Source organism: Marmota flaviventris, chromosome 4 (genome assembly GCF_047511675.1).
Source record: "Marmota flaviventris isolate mMarFla1 chromosome 4, mMarFla1.hap1, whole genome shotgun sequence".
Lineage (NCBI taxonomy): Eukaryota > Metazoa > Chordata > Mammalia > Rodentia > Sciuridae > Marmota > Marmota flaviventris.
The window spans coordinates 36,678,011-36,705,677 of record NC_092501.1 but is presented as its reverse complement, the minus strand read 5'-3'; the positions used below and the strand labels follow the sequence as shown (position 1 = coordinate 36,705,677).

Below are 27,667 nucleotides of genomic sequence, written 5' to 3'. Positions count from 1 at the left end.
ATTAATGTGTGTGTGTGTGTGTAAATAAAATTTTCAGTGCATGTTAAAATAACATGGGGGAAAACATTTTAAGATAGAAGTGCATTAATTAAAATGCAGTTATTAGATCCTCAATTTTGTATTTTATGCATTTAATTTTTAAGTCATCATTTCTAATATTTTTGTTTCTATTTTTCTACTTCTTAAGTTTCTTACGCAGAAAATACTGCTATGGAGAAGGATCAGCAGAATTATTTTGATTACGACTAATCTTTTCAAAGTGTAATTATTAAACCAGAATAGACTTGTGTATCTGAACACTGGCATACATATGAAACCATACTAAATAGTGGATATACTAAATAGTATTTATGTATGTTTTTCTTTTTTAGCTTTAACATGCTGCATGTAGAAAACAACATGAGGGAACATTTTTTTCCCCATGGGAGTTAATGAATTGTATATGCTATTATGAAAAATACTACATCTACCATATTAAGATATTTATAGTGAAAAGTATTGGTGTATTTTGCATAATTCTGAGATGTAAGCCCATGTCTTAGTTTATAAACTTTCTAATCTTGGAATGGACTGTCATAGTTTGTCTACTCCTATGGTTTTAGGTACTTTTAAAGTGATGATTTTTTTGTTTGTTTGTTTCAAATGGAGTTTACTTAGAGTTTGAATGTAAAATATTAGATGCCTGAGAACCTAGATGATCTGTTGAAACCAATTTGAGAATTACTGATCTGTAATCTCTGTCTAGCTATTCTGCATGTTCCTTTAATGAAAGTCCTATTATACAAGATATTCTTTATTTGGCTCCTATACCAATAATATTTTATATTCAGAACTGTACAATTAGAGGTGACCACTACAAAATGCCCCCCTTGAATTTAGGATGACTTGAGTAATTGTAACTCTTTCAGAAATTTAAATGATTTCTTATTAAGCTCACTGATAAAATCTGTAAGTGCAGTTTATAGCAAAATAAATTTTATAAAGGAAAATACATCATCTAATATTTCTTTTTATAATCTACAATAATTCTGATCTTGTCATTAAATAAAAATAATTGTTTTATAATTTTTAAAAAGGTTACAAAGTGATGGGTTGCATGAAAATGTTATAAAACCAGATAGTATTACTGACAACTCAAGCATGTGATAATAACTTATACTATATATATTTACAGGAATCTGAGCAGAAATATAAAGATGATAGAAAGAAATGGTTAGAAGAAAAAATGATGCTTATCACTCAAGTCAAAGAAGCTGAGAGTCTACGAAACAAAGACATGAAAAAATATGCTGAAGATAGGGAGCGTTATTTAAAGCAACAAAAGGAAGTGGTTGGTAACAATTATGTTTTTGGTGCATTTCGTCAGCTTTCTTTTATATGGTTTGTTATATTTATTCCTGGGATTTTTTGCTAGAATCTCTGTGGTTGACTTCTTTTTTATTTTTTATTTTTTCTTAAGGAAAATTTTGATTTTGTAAGATAACTTTTCTGTTTATCTTGACATTAACTTATGTTCCTCTCCCAAACCTTCTTTGGTACTAATTGTTGAACCCAGAGGTGCTCTACCACTGAAATACATCCCCAGCCCATTTTATTTTTTATTCTGGTAGTGTCTCAGTAAGTTTCCCAAGCTGGTCTCAAACTAAGGATTCTCCTGCCTCATCCTCCTGAGTTGTTGGGATCAAAGGCCTGTACCACCATGGCTGGCTTCACTTACGTTCTTGTTCTAACTGTCCTCAGTTCATTTAGCAAATTGGGAAATTGTCTCTCAATATGTAGATACTGAATTTAAAAATCTCTTCCTTTTGGACTGCTGCAGTTTTCCCTACAGTATTTTAAACTTTGAGCATTTTGAACTGCAGATTCTAATGTGAGTGTATTTCACTTCAAAAGTCAATTTTAACAAGGCTTTGTAAAAAGTTAATAGTTTCTAGAATATAGGTAGAAAGGATGTTTAGTTTTTCATTGGCTAATTGTAGCTCTGTGATTCCATCTTAGCCTGTTTGTGTTTTTTTTTTTTTTCTTTTTTTACTCTTCCTGTTTTAATTGTCAGACTGTTTGACACACAGTCAGAAAAAAGAAGAGTCATCAAACATATTTAAATAAAAAAGTAGTTTTATTAATCATAATAGTAACTTGGCAGTGTCATATTGTTATCTGTTGGTCTTTTCTCTGCTTATGATAAAACTTGACTGAAGCTAAACTTTTCTATGAAAAGAAGACTTCGTTTGACCCAGGGCTGAAGTGGAAAGGGAACACAAAGCAGTGCACTGACTGCACTGACTCAGTCCCTGGGCCCAAGAGCATAGGTAGAAAAGCAAAGCAAAAGTGCAGCAGCATCCCTCAAGCCCTCAATGGTAGATTTGTAGACAGATTACATTTAATTGTGTATCATATATAGTCTCCAAAAAACAGAAGCCATTTTTCAGAAAGGACTTGTTTGAAGTATTTGTCTTTCTGAAGGCATGGGGCCTCTTCTTGAGTTTTTCTCTTTTGTGTTTTTTGGTGAAAATAAACTTCATTTGGTCCTATTAACATTAAATTTTTATTTTGAAATCCATATTTGCAGAAAAGTTAAAAAGAATTTCTGATATCTTACATAATAATACAATCATCAGAACCAACAAATTTATCTTTATAATTCTGTTAACTAAATTATATTCCATATTTGAAATTTACTGGTTTCTAATTACTATCTTTTTGGGTTCAGGATCTAATCCAGACTACTACATTATATTTAATTGTCATATTTCTGTAGAATATCAGCATTTTTATTTTTTTCATGAGAAATCTGAGACTAATGCTTGCCATTACTGTATCTCTGAGATGGTCATATGTTTCATTTCATGTACTAAATCCATGTGATTGGAAGTATTTCTAGGAATCTGTTGGGCAGCTTCCTGTACTGTAACAAATATTGAGATAATCAGCTTATAAAGATAACAGGTCTATTTTCTGCTCTTAGTTGAGAGCTTTCAGTCCAAGATCTGTTGGCTTGTTGCTTTGGGTCTGTGGTGTAACATCATGATGGGAGGGAACATGTGACTGGAAAACCTTTCACCCTAATGGTGGGGAAGTGAAAAAAGGAGGAAGAGACTATGGTCCCACAATCCTCTTCAAGAGTTTATCCTAATGACCTATAATCTCCTAGTAGGCTCCACCTCTTGAAGATTCCACCACTTTCTAACAGCGTGAATCTGGAGACCAAGTTTTCAACACATGGGCCTTTAGTTTTAGATCCAAACTATTAGCAAAGAAATATTGGGTTGAACAGAATTCTGCTGCTACAGAGGTTGCTTCTGATTCTTTGTTGCTGTCCTACAGCTCAGTCAAACTTACCATTAATAAGTGACAAGAAGTAAAATCAAAACTATAAGTTGTCAAAGGCTATTTTTCCTAGCAAATGGTACCTTGGGCAATAATGTACATAGAAAAATCCATTTGGAGTTTTCTTTTTCTTTTTTGTTTTTTTGAGACAGGGTCTCATTATGTTGCCTGGGCTGGCCTCAGTCTTTTGAGTTCAAGCAGTTCTGCTTCAGTCTCCTAAAGCTGGAAACTGTAGGTTTTCCACTGTGCCTAGCTCTTTGGATTTTTGGTCTTAGGGAAAGTTGTTTGCTTCTTTCTCCCATTTTCTTTATAACCATATTTAGGTTGTGTATGTGCCATTTAAGGATTACATTTTTGATTTTTAAAATTGATTGTAACATATAAGACAGAAAGTAAACAAAACATACATATAATTCAGTGAATTATTATAAAGCCAGCACCCATTTAATACCCATTTCAAGAAATAGAATATTTCCAGCATCTCAGAGGCTGTCTCTTCTGCCTCTTTGTCAGTGAGAATAATCATTCTGTCTTTTAATGCTATATTTCAGTTCTGTTCATTTTGAATTTTGTATAAATGGTCAGATATGAATACATTGTGTCTTGTTTTTTTTTTTTTTTCATTTGGAATGACATTTGAGTGAATCATTCATGTTGCATTTTTACTGCTGATTGTTTCAGTATATGAATATACCACCATTTATTTGTTTTAATGTTGAAGATATTTGTATTGTTTTCTGATTTTGGCATTAAGAGTATCTTGGTGCACATGTGCATATACTTCTGTTGCATATGTATATAAAATAGAATTGCTGAATGAGAGAGTATGTATATATGTGAAACTAGTGGATTTCTGGCCTGATTTTCAATATAATTGTATCCATTGTACTCAACTAGTATTGCAGTTCTGTATGTTCCCACCAACACAAAATACTGTCAATCTTTTTTTTAATGGTTTTAATATGCTTTTTTCCTGATTAGTAGTAAGATTTAAATTATTTCATTTGTTTATTGACTTTGCTTTTACAAGTCCCCTTGCCTGGTTTTCTGTTGGATTGCCTAATTTTTTCTTGTTGATTTGTAGGAGTTCTTTATATTTTTCTGGATAGACATCTAGGTAATGTGTTGTAAGGGCCTTCTTTTAGTGCTTTTTCATGCTCTTACTCTATGTTTTTTATCAGAAGTTCTAGAATTCATTGTAGTTAATTTTCCAATTTTTTCCTTTATGAATCTCAAGGACATGAAGATGTTCACTTTTATCATTTCTTGAAAGCTTTGTGTGAGATAGGAGTCATTACCAATTGACCTGGTAGTACTAAACAACTGTTTCCCACTGCTCTTCTATTTTTGCCATAAATCTTATGTCCAAGGATTGATTTTTATATATAGTATATAAGATTAGAGTTGGTTATATTTTATTTGATTATGCAGGTCTTCCTGTATCCTTTGTTAAAAGACCATTGTTTCAATGTTGCTTTCTTTGACACTTAAGTAGAATGTCAGTTGACCTTATGTTTGTGGACCCTCTTTTCTCTTTTATTGATTTTTCTGTCCATCCTTATGGCATTATCAGACTGTCTTTATTACAGTAGGCTTGAAATGACAGTTGATTGCTTCCTCTTTGTTTTTCCTTTTCGAAGTAATTTTGACTGTTCTATATCAGTATTGTCATTTAACTTAGAATCAGCTCTTTTATTTCTGCACACATGTGCATCCAGCTTGTTTTGATTGAAACTACCTTGACTCTTTGGACTTATTTGGGGAGAGAAATGACATCTTAACAACATTGAGTGTTTTGATCCTTAAACATAGATTTACTCTCCATTTATTTAGATGTTCTTTGATCTGTTTTAGCAGTGCTTTATAGTTTTTCATGTTGAGGTTTTGTACATATTTTCTCAATTTATTAGTATTTCATGATTTTTTGAACCCATTGTAAATGAAGCATTTTTTATTGTTTGTTGCTATTGGATTTGTCATTTGTTTCACTGTAATTTTGTCCTCTCTTTCCTAAATATTGGTAGAAATACTGGTATCAGATTATAGGCTATATCTACAATTGTTTATTGAAAGAAATGTCCAATAAACAAATTTCTTTGAGGATGGAATAGGGATAATTATAATGTGGACATTAAATGTATTTTGTTTTCTAGGTAAATATTTTATCTACACTTCACTACAAATTTTGTTATCTATTTTGTTGCTTTCAGAGTGTCATTTTAGATTCATTATGTAGTTTAGTTCAATATTTTCTCTATTTATTGTTTAGGAAATACTGACAGCACAGCTGGCTGAGAAAAATAGTGACCTTCAAAAGTGGAGAGAAGAACGGGATCAACTGGTTGCAGCTTTAGAAATACAGCTGAAAGCACTGATCTCCAGTAACATACAGAAGGATAATGAAATTGAACAGTTAAAAAAGATCACACCAGTAGTTTCTGAAATAGTCAGTAGATTATTGTTCTTTCTTCTTTTTTTTCCTCTACATGTTTCATTGATGTACTGTAGTTGTACATGTTGATGGGATTTAGAATCTTGTTCTTTCCATGCCTTTTTTGAACATAGAAAAAAATTTTAAATAATTGATTATCCTCAATTAATTAATACAGTAGACCAGAGAAAAATCAGAGTTTGAAAAAATCTGGATATTTCTCATGAATTTTGAGTTTTCAGAGTTTATCAGTATGATTGATTTGTCCAGGCTTGAGGTGTGGCACTTTCTCTAAAGTTTTGTTTATATTTCCCATGTAGAATAATTAGAAAATCAACAATTTGTGATTTTGTCACTAATTTATCTTTAAAATATGGAAATATGATTTACCATGAATATTTGGGCCTATCCATGATACAAATTATTTTGAAAGTAAGCACAATGATGGTAGCACATTATGAGTTTTTTAAGCAGTTACTTGTAATAATATGTTGGGGGTAGGAATCCTGAAATGAAGAGGATTGCCTTTCATAATGGGGAAAGCAACTAGCATGCACTGGCTTCCACTGTAGTAAGAACTCTGATAATTGTTTTGCAGTGCTACATCCCAGTAAATGGAATCAGGGTTCATCTGAAGTTAGTCTTTCTGCACTTAAATATCTTCTGCTCAAAATCCTTAAGCAATAAGGGAAAAATGTGAGAGCGAGAAGAGAGAGACATCAAAAGTCTTAATAATTCTGAGAGAAATACTGTCCCTTTAAAAAGTAGTAGTATCACGTTATATAAATAACACAGACTTGAAAGTCAAAAACTACTGGGTATCATTACTGTTATTATTGTTTTGGTACCTTTGGGGAAAACTATTTAACAGTCTAAATCTTATCTAAAACAGTTTATAACAATGTCTCCCTAATAGAGTTATTAAATTAATTGAAAGCATTATAAAATTTTATCACAGTTCTTGCTACAGTGGAAGTCAATACATGCTGGTTGCTTTCCCTAATTATGAATTAAAGAGAATCTTTATTATTTGGTAGTAGTGGATAAATGACATAAAAGATGTGTTTGATTTTTTTTTTTTTTAAGCTTTGATGGATGTGATGATAACATATACATTGGAACTTACCAAGTTTAAAAATCTGATATTTTTTTATAGATCACTTAAACAGGGTTTAGGAATTGAACCTCCTTTGTGGGAAAATGGGATGAGAAGTGTCCTCCAAGAAAATATTTAGGTATTGTTATGGCCTGAAAACCTTAATTATCATGGTGTTAGGTTATCACTATGGCCTTAAAGCCTGAAAGCCATAATAAGTAAATCTTTTCTTGTTGAACACTCTCTATCTAATTTTCCCATAAGATAGGTTCTATTCCTAAAGTCTACTGAAGTGATCACATTCCCAAAGAGACTCTATTTTTCAAAATTGTGTTATCAAAAATAATTAAGATGTTTAAATTACAATTCAGTACAGATCATGGTTATGTCATTTAATATGTCTAGATCTTTGTTTCTTCACATGGAAAGTAGGAATAATGATTCTTACCATACCTAACTAGAAAGGTGCCATGAAAGTAAAATGAGAGAGTGCACATGAAACATTTTGGAAGATGAAAGTAATCTTACAAATTTGTCCTTAGACTAGACTCAGAAATGACTAGAGAGTTGATGAGCCTTTTCTGAATCTCTGAGGGTGACAGAGGTAGAAGGAAGGTTAGGTAGTCATTGATATCTTTACTTTTTTTCACTGTTTGGTCCATGCAAATCTTAATTTTATATATATTCTTATTTCTTGGGGGAGATTATTATTTTTTGGCTGGGAATTGAATCCAGGGTCTCATACATACTAGATGAATGCTCTACCACTGAACTATATCCCCAGCCTTTTTTTCTTTTTGTATTTGAAATAGGGTTTCATTAAGTTGCCCAGGCTGGCCTAGAACTTGGGATCCTTCAGCCTCGGTCTCTGAGAAGCTGGGATTAAAGGCTTGTGCCACCATGTCCATCAGTTTTTATATTCTTTATGTTAGCTGTTTTATGTATTTTCAGGTTAAAATGACATTTTAAAAAACTTTTTATTCTCGTTAGTTATGCATGAAGTAGAAGGTATTTTGACATATTATACGTACATAGAGTATAATGACTTCTTTAATATTTCCTTATTTTAGAAAAAACAAAGCATAGATATCAAACCCAGACATATTACTTCAGTGGATACCGACGGAGTTGAAAATGAACCTCAGTCAACAAGTTTTGAAATTTCCAGGAATGCAGTAGAGGTGAGTATTCAGTAACAAGGTTTTCTTTTTGTTCTCTTTATCTACCATTAGTCACTTTATAACACTTCCATGTAAATGTAATCAATACTTGCAGATACCTTGCTTCATAATTACCTGTATGTGTATGGGTCTGTGTGAAGGAAAACTAGAGGTTTATCTTTTGGTAGATTAGATCCCCAGATGATGCTAATCTCCTTAAAAATAGTAGATCTGTTAATACACACAAACTTAATGATCAGAAATAGAAAATCCTACAACTGATAAAGTAGGGGTGATTATTTGTTCTCATTAGAAGTTCCTTTAGTAAGCATTGTATTAAATAGTATGTTTTTGGGGAATTGTGTCCACATAATAACTTTGTTACCAGCCTTTAATACTCACATTAATTTTCCTTAATGTGTATTGGGTTGAGACTTCTAGAAGCGAATTACTGAATAACATAGAGATTCTCAGATTGGATATGAAATAGATAAAAATTCTTTGTCATTTCATTTTTGATGATAAAACTACTTTTTAAGTTTATTTTTAAACTAATTTATTCAGAGCGTTCAGTGTTTGGAAGTTTGCTAAGCACTGAGGCTATACACACAATGGGCTAAGTGTTGTAATAGAAAGTGAACTCTGCAAGTAACTTTGCAGAAGATGCAGTGTATTTGCCTGGTGGATTGTGGAAGTGGGCTAGAGACCTTAATGGTGAGTAGAGGCTTACTAAGCAAATGAGAAGAGAAAGGCATTTTATTTTAATCTAGGAAAATAGCATGAATCATTCTTTCCTTGACAGTTCTTGATAGAGTTTCAAATAATTTGTATTGCTCTTAGGGATTAATACAAATCAAAAAGTTTGTGCAAATGATCTAGAAATCTTGATTACATGGGCAATCACATATAATAGAACATTTTTTTGTCCATAAATTTATATGTGTTATCTAAACCTCCTGGTTCCAATTTCCTATTAATGATTCCAGAAGTTATTGTATATTTCATAATTTTTGGGGAACCCTATTGTCATGTTCTTTTGTGTACTTTTTTTGCCTTCATGAAATCAACATGCTCAGTTAGGCTGAGAGCCCAAACATGCATAGCTGGCAGTTGATTTTGGGAGTTCTGCTGAACTTATATGAGACCTCTGCCTATATATAGCCTGAGCTTTTCACAACACAGTGGCTATATTCTAGTTTGGATTTTGAGGAGGGAAAATGTCCTGGAAGTTAGTGATCCAAGAGGACGGGATGGAGGTTAGAATTCTTGTTATCATTGACTGTAGACAACTGTATATTATTTCTACCATATTTTATTTGCCACAGAGAGCATTAACGACAGCACCGATTCAAGAGGAGAATGAGAGCTTTCCTTTTTCAATGAGAAGAGTAGCAAAGAATTTGTAGCCAGCTTTAAGTCTTCCATTATTAGGGTGCTTGTTAAAAATTCTGGACTTTCCTCAGAGATTTTTGACTAAGTAGGTTTGTGGTAAGGGCCTATACTCTTTAAAATGAAGTCTCCAGGTAATTCTTATAATCATGCAAGTTTGGAGAATGCTGATTTCTAAGTTTCCCTCAATTTTTTATTGATTCTAGGAATTGAACCCAGAGCCTCATGCATGCTAAGCATACACTCTACTACCGAGCTAGACCCCCAGCTCCACTTTCTTCCAATTTTACCATTCCATGTGTAAATCTAGTAGTGTTGATGATAACTCAGTCTTATCCTCTCTGTGACCCAGCATACTTTTTATTTTCTTTATTAGGCATTTAAGAGAATTTTGTGGCTTGTAAATTCATATTCTGAAATAAATTATTTTTTCCTTTTTAATTTTATTGTAGGATGGATCTGTAGTTCTTGACTCTTGTGAAGTGTCAACAGAAAACGAACAGAGTACTCGATTTCCAAAACCTGAGCTAGAGATTCAATTTACACCTTTACAGCCAAACAAAATGGCAGTAAAACACCCTGGTTGTACTACACCAGTGACAGTTAAGATTTCTAAGGCCCGGAAAAGGAAGAGTAATGAAATGGAGGAGGTAAGTATTTAATTGATGAGTAAATTTAATAGCAAATCTTATTGTTTGTATAGTTAAGCTCTGCTATACTGCCTTTCTGTTTGTAAGGAGATCAAATCATAATTTTAAGGCATATTTTCGACCCTTTAAGAGTAAAAATACAAACTTCCTCCTTGTTTTCATTTAAACTGTAATAGGTCACAAGATGGTGGATTTTATTGGAGACTGGTTTCCATATACTTGTCTCTTTGAAACTAATCACTTTCCTTCCAGAGAAAGAGGAAAGGAATGATAATGAAATTAGAGAAGCAACTTGTCTTTGTCATTTAACTAAAATGTTAGGTCTCCATGGTCTTAGCAAGTTTTGAAGGAGAAAATTTTTTCCCATCAACTAGTATTAAAATTTGGATGTCAATAAAGTAATAGGCTAAAACTATTTACTTTTTCTTACTACAGCTTCTGAATGGTAGGGCTGTCAAACTTTTTTTTTTTTTTTTTTTTACCTCTTAATTCATGTAGATCTGGTGAGTCACATAAACTTTCTCATCCTCAATTTCCTCCTTTTTGAAATAATATATTAATGAATTTAGAATGCTTAGCTTTTGCTCAGCATTTGGTAGATATAAATAAAGGGTAAACATTTTCTTTTAAAGTAATTTGTTTTACATTTAAACTAATTATAAAACTCTAGCAACATTACTTTTCGCTGATTTTGTTTAACTCCATTAAAGAATAGTATATTTCCAAGCTGATGAAAGAGCAGGTAGTATTAACCATATTATTGAGGCCCTCTATTAGGTAATAAATTTGCCAAGTTTATATTATTCGGTGTAGTTTTGCTGCTACACATATAATACCTTTAGTGTTTGTGTAGCATCATTATCTGTGTTAAATTGATTTTTCTTGGGTCCATTTGCCGTCCCCACCAAGGGGAAAAAAAAAATTGAGTGTAGTATTTGAAGGATAAAATATATAAGTCTGTTCACTTTATTGTTTGTATATATCCTTTGCATGTGTTTCAGAAAAGATTTTCAGATAGTTTTAGATACATCATGTAGAAACTTTAATTTTTTTAACTGATGATGCTATATCTTCACTGCTGTAATAAATTGACTGTATGCATTCTTGTGAAAAATCATTTGTACACAGCAGTATTCTAATCCAGTAAAGACTGCAAAGCTCTTTATTGAATACTCTGGATGTAGTGTCCTACCCTTTTAGTCTTTGTTTATTTGCTTCTTGTGATTACTTTTTGTCTGTCTCCTTTCATGAAGACAGCTTCTTATGACTCTTATGCCTCCTACTTTGTAACTTGGATTTTTTATGCTTAATCATGATTTTTCCTCTGCTTCTCTCTACCCTCCACCCTCCTGCTTATTTTCCTTGGTATTACTAGGATGTAAAACAGTTAAATTCAGTGAATATACCTATAAAAGGATTTCGTCCTTTGTGAAGTAGTGTAGGGGAAACAAAGGGTAACATTCCATGCCTATTTAGTAAGAAAGAAAAATTTTAATAATTCTCAATTTCCATATTTTACCTGTGTGAAGTTTGTTTTGCTTTTGATGTTGACAGATTTCAGTGAGAGGTCTTAAACATAGATGCTTGTATGATTTGGGAATGGGGAAAAGCTAGATATAACTTGACTATACTTTATTTTAAAAATGAGATTCAAATGAAACTTGTTAACTCTTCTAGGTATATCATTTAGCTTGGGTAACTTCATTATTTATGATGTATATGAAAAATTCATATCTGCAGTCAGAGTTTGTCAACCTTAGCACAGTTGACATTTTGGGCTAGACACTTAAATATTTGTTGTGGGGATAGCCTTCAAATTGCAGGGGTGTTTAGCAGTGTCCTTGGCTTCTGCCCACTAGTTGTCATTATCATTATCTTCCTCCCTTGCAAAGACAACCCAAACTATCTTCATATTTAGCTAGTGTCCCCTGAGGTCAAAACTGACCCCAGATAAGAACCACAGTTTTAAGTGATAAAATGGCATTTTATAGATTTTCTCTTTTGAGCTAGACAAAGAATATACTGTCAAGAAATTAACTAATGCTAAAATGTATTATTTTTAGGACTTGGTGAAATCTGAGAATAAGAAGAATTCTACACCCAGAACTAATTCTAATAAGTTCCCTATTTCAGAGCATAGAAATTCTTCTGTCAAAAAGGATCAAGAGGTTTGTCTTTTAATTTGTATAAAATTGGCCATTTCTGTCATTTGCATTTAGAAAATAGAAGCTGGAAATTAAGAAGTCAAGTTCTGATTAGTAATTATCCAGAGATTCTGTGTGTCCAATTGTAACTCATTTATCTTCAGCTTGGAATGTGACCTTTAGCATTTGGCCATCAGCAGGTAGTCCTGCAGTGCCTCACTTCTGACTCAACTCTCTAGCTAGCAAATTCATTTTTCTGTTCTTTGGCCCTTTCACCCTTCTCCTGTGCACTTAATCCCAAGTTCCTTATCCAAGAATTCATAACTTCTCTAATTTAACTGTGGCTATAACTGTTTCCTTATAACATTTTTTTATCTACAATAAGAAAAAATGTCTGTTTATTAGGTTTTAACTGTTTCCTTATAACATTTTTTATCTACAATAAGAAAAAATGTCTGTTTATTAGGTTTCCACACGTCCATCATCTAAAAAGACATATTCTTTACGGAGTCATGCATTAAACTTGGCCACTAAGAAAAAAGAAGGTACACTACAGAAATTTGGAGACTTTTTACAACATTCTCCAACAATTCTTCAATCAAAAGGTTTGTAGAAAATTAAATGACCCTTCCTGTTAGATTCAACGCTGTCTGATATCTTATTGGTATACTGACTCAAAACCTGTTTTATTCAGTGAATATTATGCTTTAAACAGATAGACACTGTAGGAAGAAACATAAAAGGATGTTGTACCTAGATATTCACTATGTATTGGAAGAGAAAGGGTTATATCTAACTAGTTGTTCTAGATAGAGCAGGCTGCTTAATATAATAGTGGTCCAAGCAAAGTGGCATGATGGTATCGGAGGGGAGAAAACTATTCTGATAAGGCGGTTTGGGAAGATTTTTTTTTTTTGGAGGAAATGGGTATTGACATGTTAGCAGGATAACACCCCTTAGAGATAATTACTATTAGTATTATTGTGTATATCCTTTGTGTGTGTTTGTGTGGCCTATACCTGTGTAAGCATTTGCTGTCCAAATGTAATATGCCAGGAATATTTCTTTTAGTATCTGTTGAATTCACAAAAATCACACACATAATGCTTTTTTCCTTTATAGTGTAATGCGGACATGTTAATACCTATGTATATATTAAGATCATATGCTGCGCACACATACACGGACACATATACATATGCACATCAACTACAGAGAACTGTTTTTACACAGGTAGGGGACTAGAAGTGTATAGAGAATGTTCTTGCAGTTTCAGAAAGCAATCTGTATCTGGCATGTAGAATGTGGAGGAACCATTGGTGGTGGGTAGGGGTGTGGGTTTTTGTGTGATCACTTGGATGAATTAGAGATCAGAAATGAAGAATAGGGGAGAAAAAGGAGCCAGAGGCAGGGGGACAATTGAGTTGAGTCTAATAGGTTGTGTGAAAATACTTTCTGTGAAAATTTTATTCTAGAGTTTTCTAAATTTTCTTGGTTCAGTGCCCTTAGTCTCAATAAGTATTTTTGTTTTGCTCCTACACCCAATAACTTAATAGCCTCATCCAGTAGATTTAAGGCCAAAAAAAACAGTAAAAATTCAGCTTCTGAAAATCTAGTTTGTACAGATATGTCATTATCAAAATAAATGTAATGTGATACCATTTTGAAACCTTAAATCACCTTAAACTATTGAAGATCACTGCTTTCTTAAAGATTGAAAATATTCTAAGGTGCTTTTTAAATTTACTATAGCTTTAGTGCATAGTTTAGAGTTTTGGACCTTTCAAACTCTTAAGAAATACTTTTTTTTTTTTTCAAAATGTATAATTTGAGCATAGGAAATATCTGGAAGGATAAATAGCAAACTGTTAAACATTTAAATTTGGAGAGGAGGGACTTCTTATTAGAAGATTGTGTTTTATTTAAGTTATATTGACTATCATATGTTAAAAAGGAATATGTTTTCAAGAGAGTACTTGATTGACTTGATTCTTCCACAGTTTTCTTATTAATATAGCTGGCATGAATTTTTTTAAGTTATTTCTAAGAATATAAGATATTTCTATTTTGGATTGTAACTACAATACATACCTGTGGTGGTGGGTCACTTGGAAATATAGAAAAAAAAGGAAAAAAAAATCCTGCTTCTCTGATAACCTCTACTAACCCATTAGTCAGAATCTCTGGTCTTCTAGCTTTTATGACTAGCTCATCTTCTATCCATTCAGTACATGATAGCCAGAGTGATCTTTTCATTGCTCTGTTTTATGTTACTCCTTTGATTTCTCAATTCTTCTGCATGACCTGATTTATGACCCTCTCTCCATCTTATCTCCTGTTATTCTATGGTTGATGATTAGCCAGCTTCAATCATATCAACTTCTGACTTCCTAGAATATGCCAGCCACTTCTCTTACCTGTGATCATTGCATTCTTTTGCATCTTCTTTTGTTTGCTTTTATCCGGCACACACCATAACTGCTCTCACCATAACTGCTTCCTCATCCTTTAACTCAGAGCTGATGCTGTGAGAAGGAAGGAAGATCCCTTTCACTAAACCTCCTCATCACTGGCTTCACTCAGTCTTCATTACTCAATCCTATTTTTTTCTGTCTTAGCACTTATTTCCTTATTATCTTATTTTCTTATTATCCTTGTGGAGTATAAGCTCCACAAGGACAAAATGTTTAATTCATAATGTCAGCACTTGGTATAGTGGCTTGCACACAATAGGAGTTTGGCTCCAGGCCAAAATCATATGTGTGATTTTGTTTTCATGCCCAGTCAGGTGCAATCACAAAGACCTGGTAGATCTCCTGAGAGAAAACTTCCTTTCCTGTTCAAGAACTGGTGTACAGGGCTGGGGATGTGGCTCAAGCGGTAGCGCGCTCGCCTGGCATGCGTGCGGCCCGGGTTTGATCCTCAGCACCACATACAAACAAAGATGTTGTGCCCGCCGATAACTAAAAAATAAATATTAAAAAAAATTAAAAAAGAACTGGTGTACATTCAGTGCTTTATAGTCTCAAAAGGGAGTGACTGTCAAGGATTCAGGACCTGGCTAGCCATGCTATTATATACACCTGCATTCCTAGCCTCAGTGCCTCCTTAGAGAGCCTTTTCCCTGGGGCTTCTTAAGGTGCCTCTGCCAAACAACTTCTTATGGAGGGAGAAGGGATGCCAACTTGAAGAACTTTTCTGCATTGTGACTCAGTACTTCTTCACTTATATCTCCCTACCCTAAGCTTCTAGCCCTAAGGTACATGAAACTGCAAGCGCCTTTTGTTTGGGACTCTCTGCACAGTCCAGTGACCCTGGCTTCTGTGCTGATCCACCTGACCTGACCGGTGGATGGTAGGAGATGGTGTTTTCTGAGATCTAACCTCTTGCTTATATTATTGTGACAACTGGTTAAAGGCTCGGATCATTTTAGCTTCTTAATGGCTACTCTGATACCTGAAACTCATTTCTTTCAGGCTTATCTCAACTCTCGTAAGTGCAGCTTGGCCCCTGATAAATAGACTCTTCATTAAGTGTATTTTCTTAAACATTTTATTTATATATGGATATACATACATATATATATAAACATATATCTGATATATGTATAAGGATTTTATTTTTGGGGATTCTCCCACATGGAAATATGTTTTCTAATGAAATCAGTATATTTGTCTATTAACAACACAGCCAGTGTACAAAGTGGGAAATTAAAAAAATCCCTCTTTTACTTCCTAGAAGAAATCAGCTATTAACAGTTTTGTTTCTATCCATGTGTGTGTGTGTGTATTTAAGTTAAGGTTTTACAGTTGTACATTATTTGTACTGAGTGTTCATTGTGTACATCTTTATGCATTATCTATTGAACTAAATCCACCACTTTATTTATTTATTTTTTAGTTAAAAATGAGAGTAGAATGTATTTTGACATACATACATGTAGTATAACTTTCCATTCTTGTGGTTGTACATGATGTTACACTAGTCTTGTATTCCTATATGAACATAGGAAAGTTATATCTGATTTATTCTATTCTCTTTCCCATTCCATTTCCCCTTTCTTCTCCCCTGTCCAATCTAGTGAACCTCTATCCTCCCTCCTATCTTGCCTATCTTGAGTCAGCATCCACATATCAGAGAGAACATTGGCTTTTGGTTTTTTGGGACTGGCTTAGTCCACTTAGCATGATAGTCTCCATTTCCATTCATTTACTGATAAATGCCTTAATTTTATTCTTCTTTATGGCTGAATAATATTCCACTGTATATATGTACCACATTTTCTTTACCCATTCATTTATCAAAGGGTACCTAGGGTTGGTTCCACAGCTTAGCTATTGTGAATTAAGCTCCTATAAACACTGATGTGGCTGCATCACTATCATATACTGATTTTTAAATGGTTTGGGTATATACCAAGGAGTGGGATGGGTCAAATGGTGGTTTCATTCCAGGTTTTCTGAGGAATCTCCATATGCTTTCCAGGGTGGTTGCACCAATTTGCAGTCCCACCAACAATGTATAAGTATACCTTTTCTCCCACATTCTTGCCAACATTTATTGTTACTTGAATTCTTGATAATTGCCATTATGACTAAAGTGAGATGAAATCTCTGTATAGTTTTAATTTGCATTTCTGTAATTGCTTGAGATGTTAAACATTTTTTCATATATTTGTTGACCATTTGTATTTCTTCTTTGAAGTGCCTGTTCGGTTTCTTTGCCCATTTATTTAATGGGTTATTTGTTTAATTAGTGTTAAGTTTTTTGAGTTCTTTGTATATCCTGGAGATTAATGCTATATCTGAAGTGCAAGTGGCAAAGATTTTTTCCCATTCTGTAGGGTCTTTCTTTAGGTTCTTGGTTATTTCCTTTGATGTGGAGAAGTTTTTTAGTTTGATACCATCCCATTTGTTGATTCTTGGTTTTACTGCTTGTGCTTTAGGAATTTGGTTCGTAAGCCAACATAGTAGAGATTTGGGCCTACATTTTCTTCTAGTAGGCACAGGGTCTGTATTCTAATGCCTAGGTTCTTGATCAACTTAGAGTTGAGTTTTGTGCAGAAATAGGGGTTTAATTTAATTACTGCATACTTATTTCCAGTTTTCCTAGGACCATTTGTTGAAGAGGCTATCTTTTTTCCAATGTATGTTTATGTCACCTTTGTCTAGTATGAGATAACTGTATTTGTGTGGGTTTGTCTCTGTGTCTTTTCTTCTGTTCCATTGGTCTTCATTGTCTGTTTTGGTGCCAATATCATACTGTTTTTATTCCTATAGCTTTGTTGTTAAATTTGAGGTCTTGTATTGTGATGCTTCCTGCTTCACTTTTCTTGCTGTTGATTGCTTTGACTATTCTGGGCCTCTGATTTTTCCAAACGAATTTCATGACTACTTTTCATATTTCTATGAAGTATGTCATTGGAAACTTAGTAAGAATTGCATTAAATCTGCATAGCACTTTTGATAGTATGGCCATTTTGATAATGTTAATTCTGTCTATCCAAGAACATGGGAGATCTTTCCATCTTCTAAGGTCTTCAATTTCTTTCTTTAATGTTCTGCAGTTTTCATTGTAGAGACCTTTCATCTCTTTTGTTAGATTGACTCTCAAATATTTTATTTTCTTTGAGGTTATTGTGAATGGGATACTTTGCCTAATTTCTCTTTTGGTTGATTCATCACTGGCGTAGAGGAACGCAATTGATTTATGGGTGTTAATTTTATATCTGGCTACTTTGCCAAATTAATGAATTCTAGAAGTTTTCTGGCCTTAATGCTACATACGATTCTGCTTTCTAGTTTAACATGGCATAAATCTTTTCCAAATCATTGATGGAAAAAATGAGTTTTATTGATACATTATAATTTACAGAGCTTTCCACCTGAACATTATTCATATATTATTTATTTATTTGCACTCCCCCATTACTGATGATCATTATTTGTTTCTGAAGCATTTAACTTTTTTCTTAATCAGTTATCTCTTCATGTCCTTTCATCATTCATATTTTGCATTGTTTTCATTTTAATTTGTATAGCAAAGAAGATAATTGAAACAATGAGCTCTTCAAAGGTCTCAAATGTAGAAGCAATTAAAGAAAATGTGTCTCAACCAAAAAAAGCCAAACGGAAATTGTACACAAATGAAATTTCATCTCCTATTGATATATCTGGCCAAGTGGTAAGCTAGTATTTCAATTTTCATCAATGTAAAACTAAAACTGTTCATGGTCATTTTAATTTTGAAGTATTCATTACAATTCAAATTTTTGATTGATTTGAATTTCTATCCTTTAGATCCCAGATCATTTAAAACATTTTACTTTTGATCAGATTATATACTTTTGATCAGATATTCCTATTATAACCTTATAGGAATTAAATATAAATGCTGTATTACTGTATGTAAGTGCCATTCATTTGCATTTGAAACCTCATCCAAGGAATATATTTTCATCAATAGAATTATCACTATTTAGTAATTTATTAGCCTTTAACATCTGTTTTTCTTTGTTATGTTTATCATCAGAATTGCACACATCTGGGTCCAAGTATGCTTGGTAAAAATATAGAATTGACATTTAGCCATTTCCTCCCACCTTCTTTTTTAAGCCTTCTAGACTTTATTAAGAAGAGATGGGAGTTGTCACCCTGACTCTGTGACTCATTCTCCTCATTCAGAACAGTCTGTGCTCTACATGGAAGGTTCTAATTTTCTGTCATGCTTACATTTGCTTAGTGGATGAAAGTGAAGGTTGAAAAATAATTAAAGGAAAAAACTTCAACAGGAAATGGCCAAGAAAAATTAGGAGAGTTGTTTTTTTTTTTTGCAATAGTAGCTATCAGATATGAGATTGACACTCAAAAGCAAGTGGTAAAGAATTAGGGTTAATTAGGACATGCTGTTCAAAGCACTATTCTCTTAGTCACTTTTTCCCATCTGTCTTATTAGTACATAATTTCCTTCCTTGGCTGAATATTATTTCTTTCCTTAGTTGCAGTATTATGTGCTTTCTACTTTTTAAGTTATATGTTGCTGTGAAAGGTCATTTTATAAAATTGATTTGAGGCTTTTATCTCTAAATATGATAATTATTTCCAGAGGCACAAAACAAAGTAGAAAAAAATTTTTTTCCAACTACAGTTTTTAATCTAAAAACACACTTATTTATCTAAAATTCTAAAGGTTCAATTAGATTCTATCATTTGTTTACATGATTATAGTACTGATAAAACTGAGATAGTAAGACGTTATCTTTGAATTCAATACGGATTGTAGGTTATTTTAATCCTGGAATTAGCTAGCATTGAATGAATCTTTTACAAAATATTCTGCATGTGTTTTTATAGAAGATGGAATACCTATAGTCTAAGAGGACAAAAAGACTCATGTTGTTATTATGTCAATAATTAAGCACATAAGCACATATATTCTTATTTTTGCCTATAAGTTTTGAAAAGCTCAAATTGTTAATTTCAGATTTTGATGGACCAGAAAGTGAAGGAAAGTGATCACCAGATTCTCAAACGACGACTTCGAACAAGAACAGCCAAATAAATCACTTTTGGAGAGTGTTTTAATTTTATATTCATAATCATTGTAATTTGCATCTTGGCTTTCTAAAAATATTTTATATATTATGATGCATTAAATCTCTGCATAGAGATTTGTTTTATATATAGTGTGATTTTTAATTCAATAAATAATCAGTTTACCTGTGTACTTTTTAAATCTTCTTTTTAATCTATATATTCCCTGTTATCTCAGGCATTAGATACTAGGAAAGCAGCTATTATTTATGTTTTTCTTATTTTATTTTTATTATTTATTTGTTTTAATTAATTACACATGATGGTACAATGATCTTGACATATCATACATTTGAATCAGATGGGATATAATTTCTCATTTTTCTGAATGTACAGGTTGCAGAATTACATTGGTCATGCAGTCACGTATATACCTGCAGCAATAATAATGTTTTGTTGTTTTTTTTTTCTTTTTTGGTGGGGAATACTGGGGATTGAATTCAGGGGTGCTTAACTACTGAGCCACATCCCAGCCCTATTTTGTATTTTATTTAGAGACGGGTCTCACTGAGTTGTTTAGTGCCTCACTGTTGCTGAGACTGGCTTTGAATTCATGATCCTCCTGTCTCAGCCTTCTGGGCCTTTGGGATTATAGGCGTGTGCCACTGCGCCCAGCTCATGTTTATTTTTCTGCATGTGCTGATATAAGTCAGGTTTGGGGCTTACTTGTGTTTTTAGTGTTTTGTGAGTTTGTTTTTACTTTGTTGGCATGTACAGGTGATTTTATATATCTGTTTGGATTATAATTAGGAGTTAGGGAAAAGCATATATGGGTTTTTTCTTTGCCAAAAGAAAAGATCTAAAGTCTTTAATTAGAAAAAAATATTTTTAATTAAAAAAAATCTAATAATGTTTGCTTCCTGATTTTTTCCAGGACACAGAAAATTGTAAGTAAAAATTAGAAAGGAAGAAAAGATAGCATCTAGGAGCCAAAATAGTGATGGTTGGGGGACAATAAAAAGAATTTTAGACCTGGACCTTAGAAATAGTCTTCGTTTAAGAGATGAGAAAACTAAGGCACATGAAGTTTACTCATGCTAATTAGATCATATAACTAAGGTTTAGTAAACTAATAATTAAAAATACCAAAAAAAAAAAAAAAAAAAAAAAAAAAAAAAGGACACTAAAACAGTAGCTAGAACTAAGCTCAAGATATTTTGCCACCTGGGGCTTTTAATCAAAAAGCATACATTCGTCTAAATTCTTAAAGGTTTCATTACATTTTAGCATTGCTTACCAGATGACACTGAATAAGAAAAGTTATATGGTGTTTTGTTTATATGGCATGTTATTTTTCCATCAAAATAGTTATATTAAAACTTAAACTCTTGGGGCTGGGATTGTGGCTCAGTAGTAGAGCGCTTGCCTGGCATGTGCAAGGCCCTGGGTTTGATCCTCAGCACCATGTATAAATAAAGAAATGTGTGCAACTAAAACTAAAAAATAAATAAATATAAAAAAAAATACTTCTAGGCATCAAAATGTTTTCATTGTGTATTATGGAAAAAATATTTAATATTCATTATTCATTTCATATTTGTGTGTTTTCTTACTAAAATTATAACCTCAAAATCAGTACTCATAGCACACGTGTGGTCATTTGTGGAAATCTTCAGAGTGGCAAAAATTTTGAGTTAACCAACATGCACATTTGCAACTAAAATTGAACAAAGCAGCACTCTGCCTTCTTGTCTCAGCCCTCACACTGTAAATGAATTTCCATTCTATATCCAGAATACAGATTAAAATCTAGCCTTAACAATCATCTAGGGAGTTAAGAGTTTGGAGGGTGAGTCCTGGCAAAAGGGCTCAGGATACACCCTGGGCTTTCTATAGATGCACACTAACAACATAAAACCAAGCCTGCATAAATTGAATGTAACCAGCCAGTAATCAAAATGCTTGTTGGGAACAAAACTAAACAAAACAACAACTGTAAAATATAGTGTAGATCTCTGCAACATATCTTTTATGCATGTTATGTGGTAAAAAATTACTAAATATGGAAAGAAACAGGAAAATGTGTCCCATGGAAACAATACTTTACATGACTTAAATACTGAATTTTGCAAAAATGTTAAAGCAGATATTATGCATATGTTGGAGGATTTAAAGGACGTGTCACCTTAATAAAGAATCCCAGCAGCAAAGGGAAAATATGAAGAAAAAAACAAATGGAATTGTTCCTACAGAAGGGTCAAATAGCTGAAATGAAAATCCACTGGATACATTTATAACAGATTAGAGATGTCAGAAGAAAGTGTAGTAAACTTGAAGACAGATCAGTTTAAATTACAAAATCTGAAGGGCGGAAGGACCCAATAACCAGAGCCTCAGTGTCATGTGGAACAGTGCCCAAAGGATTAATAACAGAGGTAGTTTGAGATCCAGAAGGATGAAAGCATGAAAATAGAGCAGTGGGGAAAAAAAAGACATTTGAAGAAAAAAATGGCCCCAAAGTTTTCAACTCTTATGCAGAAATAATGACTTAGAAGCTCTGCAGATTACAACTGGGGTAAATCCAAATAAAGTTACGCATAGAAAGATTGTTACACTGCTAAAAATCAACCATAAAGAGAAAATCTTGAAAGCAACATGAAAAATATCAACACATTGCATATAAACAAAAGATAACATAGCTTAACTGTGGATCCATTCAGAGAAATGCTTCATTAGGCCATTTTGTTATTGTATGAACATCAAATTACTGATATAAACCTAGATGGCATAGGTCAGTCATTTAACATGGCCTCAGTGTAGTCAAGAAATGTATGAGGCTGCTGTTGGCATAACACACTGTCTTAAACTTTTTTTTAACTTTTTAAAAAAGTATAATCATAAAAAGTATAGTACATAAATTAGTAATATAGTTGTTTATCATCACTATCAAGAACTAAGTACTATGTATAATTTTATGTGCTATACTTTTATATGACTGGCAGCAGCATAATAGGTTTGTTCACTTTAGCCTTATTATCACAAACCTTACGAGTAATGAATTGTGTTATGACATTAACAGCTAAGATCTTACAAGGCAATAGGCATTTTTCAGCTTTCTTATATTCTTTTAGGGCCACCATCATATATGTGGCCTGTCACTGAAACATTATGTGATTCATGACTATATAAAAATATGTAAGACACTGTTAGAATTGTAATGCAATAACCACACAACCCAATAAAATTCTGATAAAAGACTTATATTCAAGTATGAAAAGATAAATTCATTGGTTATCAGAGAAAAGCAAAACTACAGTAGAACAAGGAAGATCAGGTTTGGCTAGAGGCTGGGGCTCAGAGATGAGATCAAAAGATGAAGAAATTAGAGAAATGGATATATTTTATGTCTTGATTGTTGTATATTCTGTATACAATTATTAAAAGTCAAATTGTCTATTTGAAATAGTTTTACTGCATGAAATTTAAATAGCAAGATCAGCATGATATTTTCCAACTACATCTATTTACTTGCAAATGCCATAATTTTATTCTCTTTTAATGCTAAATAATATTCCATTGTGTATATATACCACAGTTTCTTTATCCATTCATCTCTTGAAGGGCACCTAGGTTGGTTTCATAGTTTAGCTATTGTGAATTGTGCTGCTATAAACATTGATGTGGCTGCATCACTATAGTATGCTCATTTAAGTCTTTTGATATAGACCAAGGAGTGGGATAGCTGAGTCAAATGGTGGTTCCATTCTAAGTTTTCTAAGGAATCTCCATACAGCTTTCCATATTGGTTCCACCAATTTGCAGTGCCACCAGCAATGTATGAGTGTACCTTTTCCTCCACATCCTCGCCAACACTTATTATTGCTTGTATTCATGATAATTGCCATTCTGACTGGAGTGAGATGAAATCTTAGATTAGTTTTGATTTGCCTTTCTCTAGTTACTAAAGACGGTGAACATATTTTCACATGTTTGTTGATTGATTGTATATCTTTTGAGAAGTGTCTGTTCAGTTCCTTAGCCCATTTATTGATTGGGTTATTTATTTTGTTGGTGTTAAGTCTTTTGAGTTCTTTATTAAATTGGTCTACAAGTCTGTTTTGGTGCCAATACTGGGCCATTTTTGTTACTATTGCTCTGTAGTATAGTTTAAGGTCTAGTATTGTGATGCCTCCTGCTTTACTCTTCTTACTAAGCATTACTTTGACTATTCTTGGTCTCTTAATTTTCCAAATGAATTTTATGATTGCTTTTTCTATTTTTATGAGGAATGTTTTTGGTATTTTAATTGGAATTGCATTAAACCTGTATAAAGCTTTTGGTAGTATGGCCATTTGACAATATTAATTCTTCCTATCCAAGAACATGGGAGACCGTTCCATCTTCTAAGGTCTTCTTCAATGTCTTTCTTTAGTGTTCTGTACTTTTCATTGTAGAGGTCTTTCACCTCTTTTGTTAGATTGATTCCCAAGTATTTTATTTTAATTTTTTTTTTTTTTTGAGGCTATTGTGAATGGGGTAGTTTTTTTGAGACAGAGTCTCACTAAGTTGCAAGTCTGGACTTAAACTTGCAATCCTCCGCTTCAGCCTCTTTGAGTCTGGCATTATAGGCATGAGCTACAGGAAAGAAATGTCAAGAACTCATACACAGGCCGGGCATGGTGGTGCACGCCTGTAATCCCAGCAACTTGGGAGGCTGAGACAGGAGGATCATGAGTTCAAAGCCAGCCTCAGCAACAGTGAGGCTTTCTCTAGTTACTAAAGACGGTTACTAAGCAACTCAATGAGACCCTGTCTCTAAATAAAATACAAAATAATAATAATAATAATAATAATAATAATAATAATAATAGAACTGGGGGTGTGGCTCAGTAGTTGAGTGCCCCTGAGTTCAATACCCGCAACCCCCCCAAAAAACAATAACAACAACAACAACAAAAAAACTCACATTCATATATCATGGATTATAATGACTAAAATTACAAAATCTGACAATACCAAATGAAAACTGCTTCTAGTGCATACTTTTTTTAAAAAAGTTCATTTTCTTTGCTATAGAGCCAAGTTGCATTTTTGTTTATTGTAACAAGATTGTATTTTAGAAAAAAATTTTAGGCATTTATTTTTGGTTGGAACTTTTTAAAAAACTTTAAAAATTTTTTTTTAGGTTTAAATTTTCAGAAGAGTTGGAAAAATAGTTCCCCTCTACCTCTTACCAGTTTCCTTTTTTGTAAACATTTCACATTATCAAAATATATTTGAAATATTTAAAAAACAAACATTGACCTATCACTATTAACTTATATTTTATTAGTTTTTCCACTGATGATCTTTTTTGTTCTAGGATCCCATCTGGGATAACCCACTATATAACTGGTCATCCTGTCTCTTTCATTTTCTCTATTTGTGATAATTTCTCAGATTTCTTTGCATTTCATGTCCTGGACAGTTTTGGGGGTACCAGCATGGTATTTTGTGCAAAGTCTCTTCAGTTTGAGTTTGTTGAATGGTTTTCTCATGGTTTGGCCAGAGATTCAGGTTTTTAGGAAGAATGACGAATGAAGAGGTGTGAAGTGCCCTTCCATAGCACTACAAGAGTACATGTTATCAATTTGTCACTGCTAACGTTAACCATTATCACTTAGCTAAGGTTGTGTGTGCAGAATTTCTCCATTTTAAATTAATTTTTCTTTATGTACTTTTGTCATTGGAAGCAAGTCATCTATGTGTGGCCTCTGAGGAGTAGGGAGGTGAACAAAACACATTTTAAAATGCAAAATTGTCTTAATTTAACCAGGATTGAACCCAGGGATGCTCAACCACTAAGCCACATGATCAGCCCTTTTGGATATTTTATTTAGAGACAGGGTCTCAATTAAGTTGCCGATGCTAGCTTTGAACTTGCAATTCTCCTGCCTCAGCCTCCTGAACTGCTGGGATTACAGGTATGCACCACTGTACCCAGCTTTAATAATAATCTTGAGTCTGATTCACTGGAAAGAATCCATATTTAACTACATCATATTTCTGAAGGAGATCAATTCCATGTAGCTTTTCTCTATTTCAATTGAGGTATTTACCTTCTCACTGGTTGATCCTGCATGTATACGGCATAACATTAAGGTAAATAAGTCAAATAATATATATTTTTGAAGCACCTTTTGATCTAATTTGAAGGCATATGGTAAGTAAAGGAATATAGAGTTAATAATTGAGGCATTTGGTTAAAACTAATTTTTAAATGATGAACATGGGTTACTTTATGATTTTTTTTTTTTTTTTTGAGATAAATTCTTGCTATGTTGTCCAGACTGGTCTCAAACTCCTGACCTCATGTGAATCCTCCAAAGTGGCTGGGACTACATGTGTGTGCCATCACACTTTGTTTGTTAAAACTCAATTTATTTTTATTTTTTGGTGCTAGGAATTGAACCCAGGGGTACTGAGCTACATCCCCAGCTCTTTTTAATTTTTTGAGACAGGATCTTACAAAGTTGTTTAGGGTCTTGATGAGTTGCTGAGGCTGACCTCTAACTTTTGATCCTCTTGCCTCAGCCTCCTTAGTTGCTGGGATTACAGGTGTATGCTGTCATGCTGGGCAAAGTCACTTTATGATACAAGTGCCAGTTGTCTTGCGGAAATGGTCGATAGGAGCAGATTATGGAGACAGTATGAAATTTTATGGATGGTATTCAAGATGGTCTATAAGATGAGGGAGAGTATTACTCATAGGAACTCTCCTAAGGGAGAGTATTACTCATAGGAACATTGTGATGCTTTTTGTTAAGGAAATATTTTTTCTATATTTTTAAAAATTTATTTATTCTAATTTGTTATACATGACAGCAGAGCATTTCAATTCAGAGCACACACATAGAGCACAATTTTTCATATCTCTGGTTGTACACAAAGTAGAGTCACACCATTCCTGTTTTCATACATGTACTTAGGGTCATGATGTCCATCTCATTCTACCATCTTTCCTACTCCCATGCCCCCTACCTTCCCCTCCCTCCCCTTTGCCCTATCCAAAATTCCTCCATTCCTCCCCTGGAAATAAGTTTTAATATTTAGAATAATCACTTTGTTTTATGAGTTTAAAATGTTTTTTTTTTCTTACAGAAAGTTACACCTGTATAGGATTACAAGGCATTTAGCAAATGCTTATCAAAAACTATAGTGGTGATAAGTACTTAAAAGCACAAGAGAAGAAAACTAAGAGTTGACTACCTAAAAATGGAAAGAAGATATACTTTATGATTTGTTTTTAGTTCTCAGTATTTTGTCTTTAGCTTTCAAGAGAGGTTAAGAATATTAAACTCAAGGGAATAACTCCAAAGAAATTCAGGAAAAAACATTAATTGGTGAGAGTGTTAAATAAGTTCAGTATGTTTATCACTTGGTCCATTTGGTTGTTATAAAGTCCCATTCCAGTATAAATATTCTTGCTTACTTGAGTCTCCTTTAATCCCAGCCAGGAGGAAGCAGTGAATGGTTACCCTTATCTACCATGTGAAAGTTCACTTCACCTCTCCAGTGCCTGCCTCCCTAATTTTGATCTTCCTTCTATCACTACTTTGGAGCAAGTTAGAAAGAAACTATTTAGCTATTCCAACAATAGCCGTAACTGTAATTGCAGTGGCTGTAGTTAAATCAGGATGGGCACTTTCCTACTTCTCTACATATTTTGTCAAGTATAGAGACTGCCATACATCTGCTTTGATCAAATCTCAAAGAGAAATCAGACTGGGCACTAGACTGGGATTTTTCTTACTTGCTAATTTAGATTCTTCGAAGCCCTTGGTGACTAGCAGCTTTGAACCAATACCTGAACTCTGTTTCAGAGTTTCACACTCAGTGAAGTCCCTAGTTTCCCAAAACATGGAACACATCCAGGAAATTAAGATGGCCAGGTAAGCT

The 27,667-nt window shown here is 33.2% G+C and overlaps 1 protein-coding gene across 5 annotated transcripts in view; it reads left to right on the top strand.

The window, feature by feature from the left end:
• Kif20b (kinesin family member 20B) overlaps positions 1-19,922 on the top strand; it is a 122,651-nt gene extending 102,729 nt beyond the window's left edge. For all 5 annotated transcript variants that reach the window (XM_071611101.1, XM_071611100.1, XM_071611102.1 and 2 more), the window contains 8 exons: positions 1,175-1,330; positions 5,597-5,773; positions 7,925-8,035; positions 9,856-10,053; positions 12,117-12,221; positions 12,664-12,802; positions 18,238-18,380; positions 19,680-19,922. In XM_071611101.1, coding sequence (XP_071467202.1) covers positions 1,175-1,330; positions 5,597-5,773; positions 7,925-8,035; positions 9,856-10,053; positions 12,117-12,221; positions 12,664-12,802; positions 18,238-18,380; positions 19,680-19,757 — 1,107 coding nt within the window. In that variant the 3' untranslated portion in view covers positions 19,758-19,922. The remainder of the gene's footprint in view (positions 1-1,174; positions 1,331-5,596; positions 5,774-7,924; positions 8,036-9,855; positions 10,054-12,116; positions 12,222-12,663; positions 12,803-18,237; positions 18,381-19,679) is intronic.
• The last annotated feature ends 7,745 nt before the right edge of the window (positions 19,923-27,667 follow it).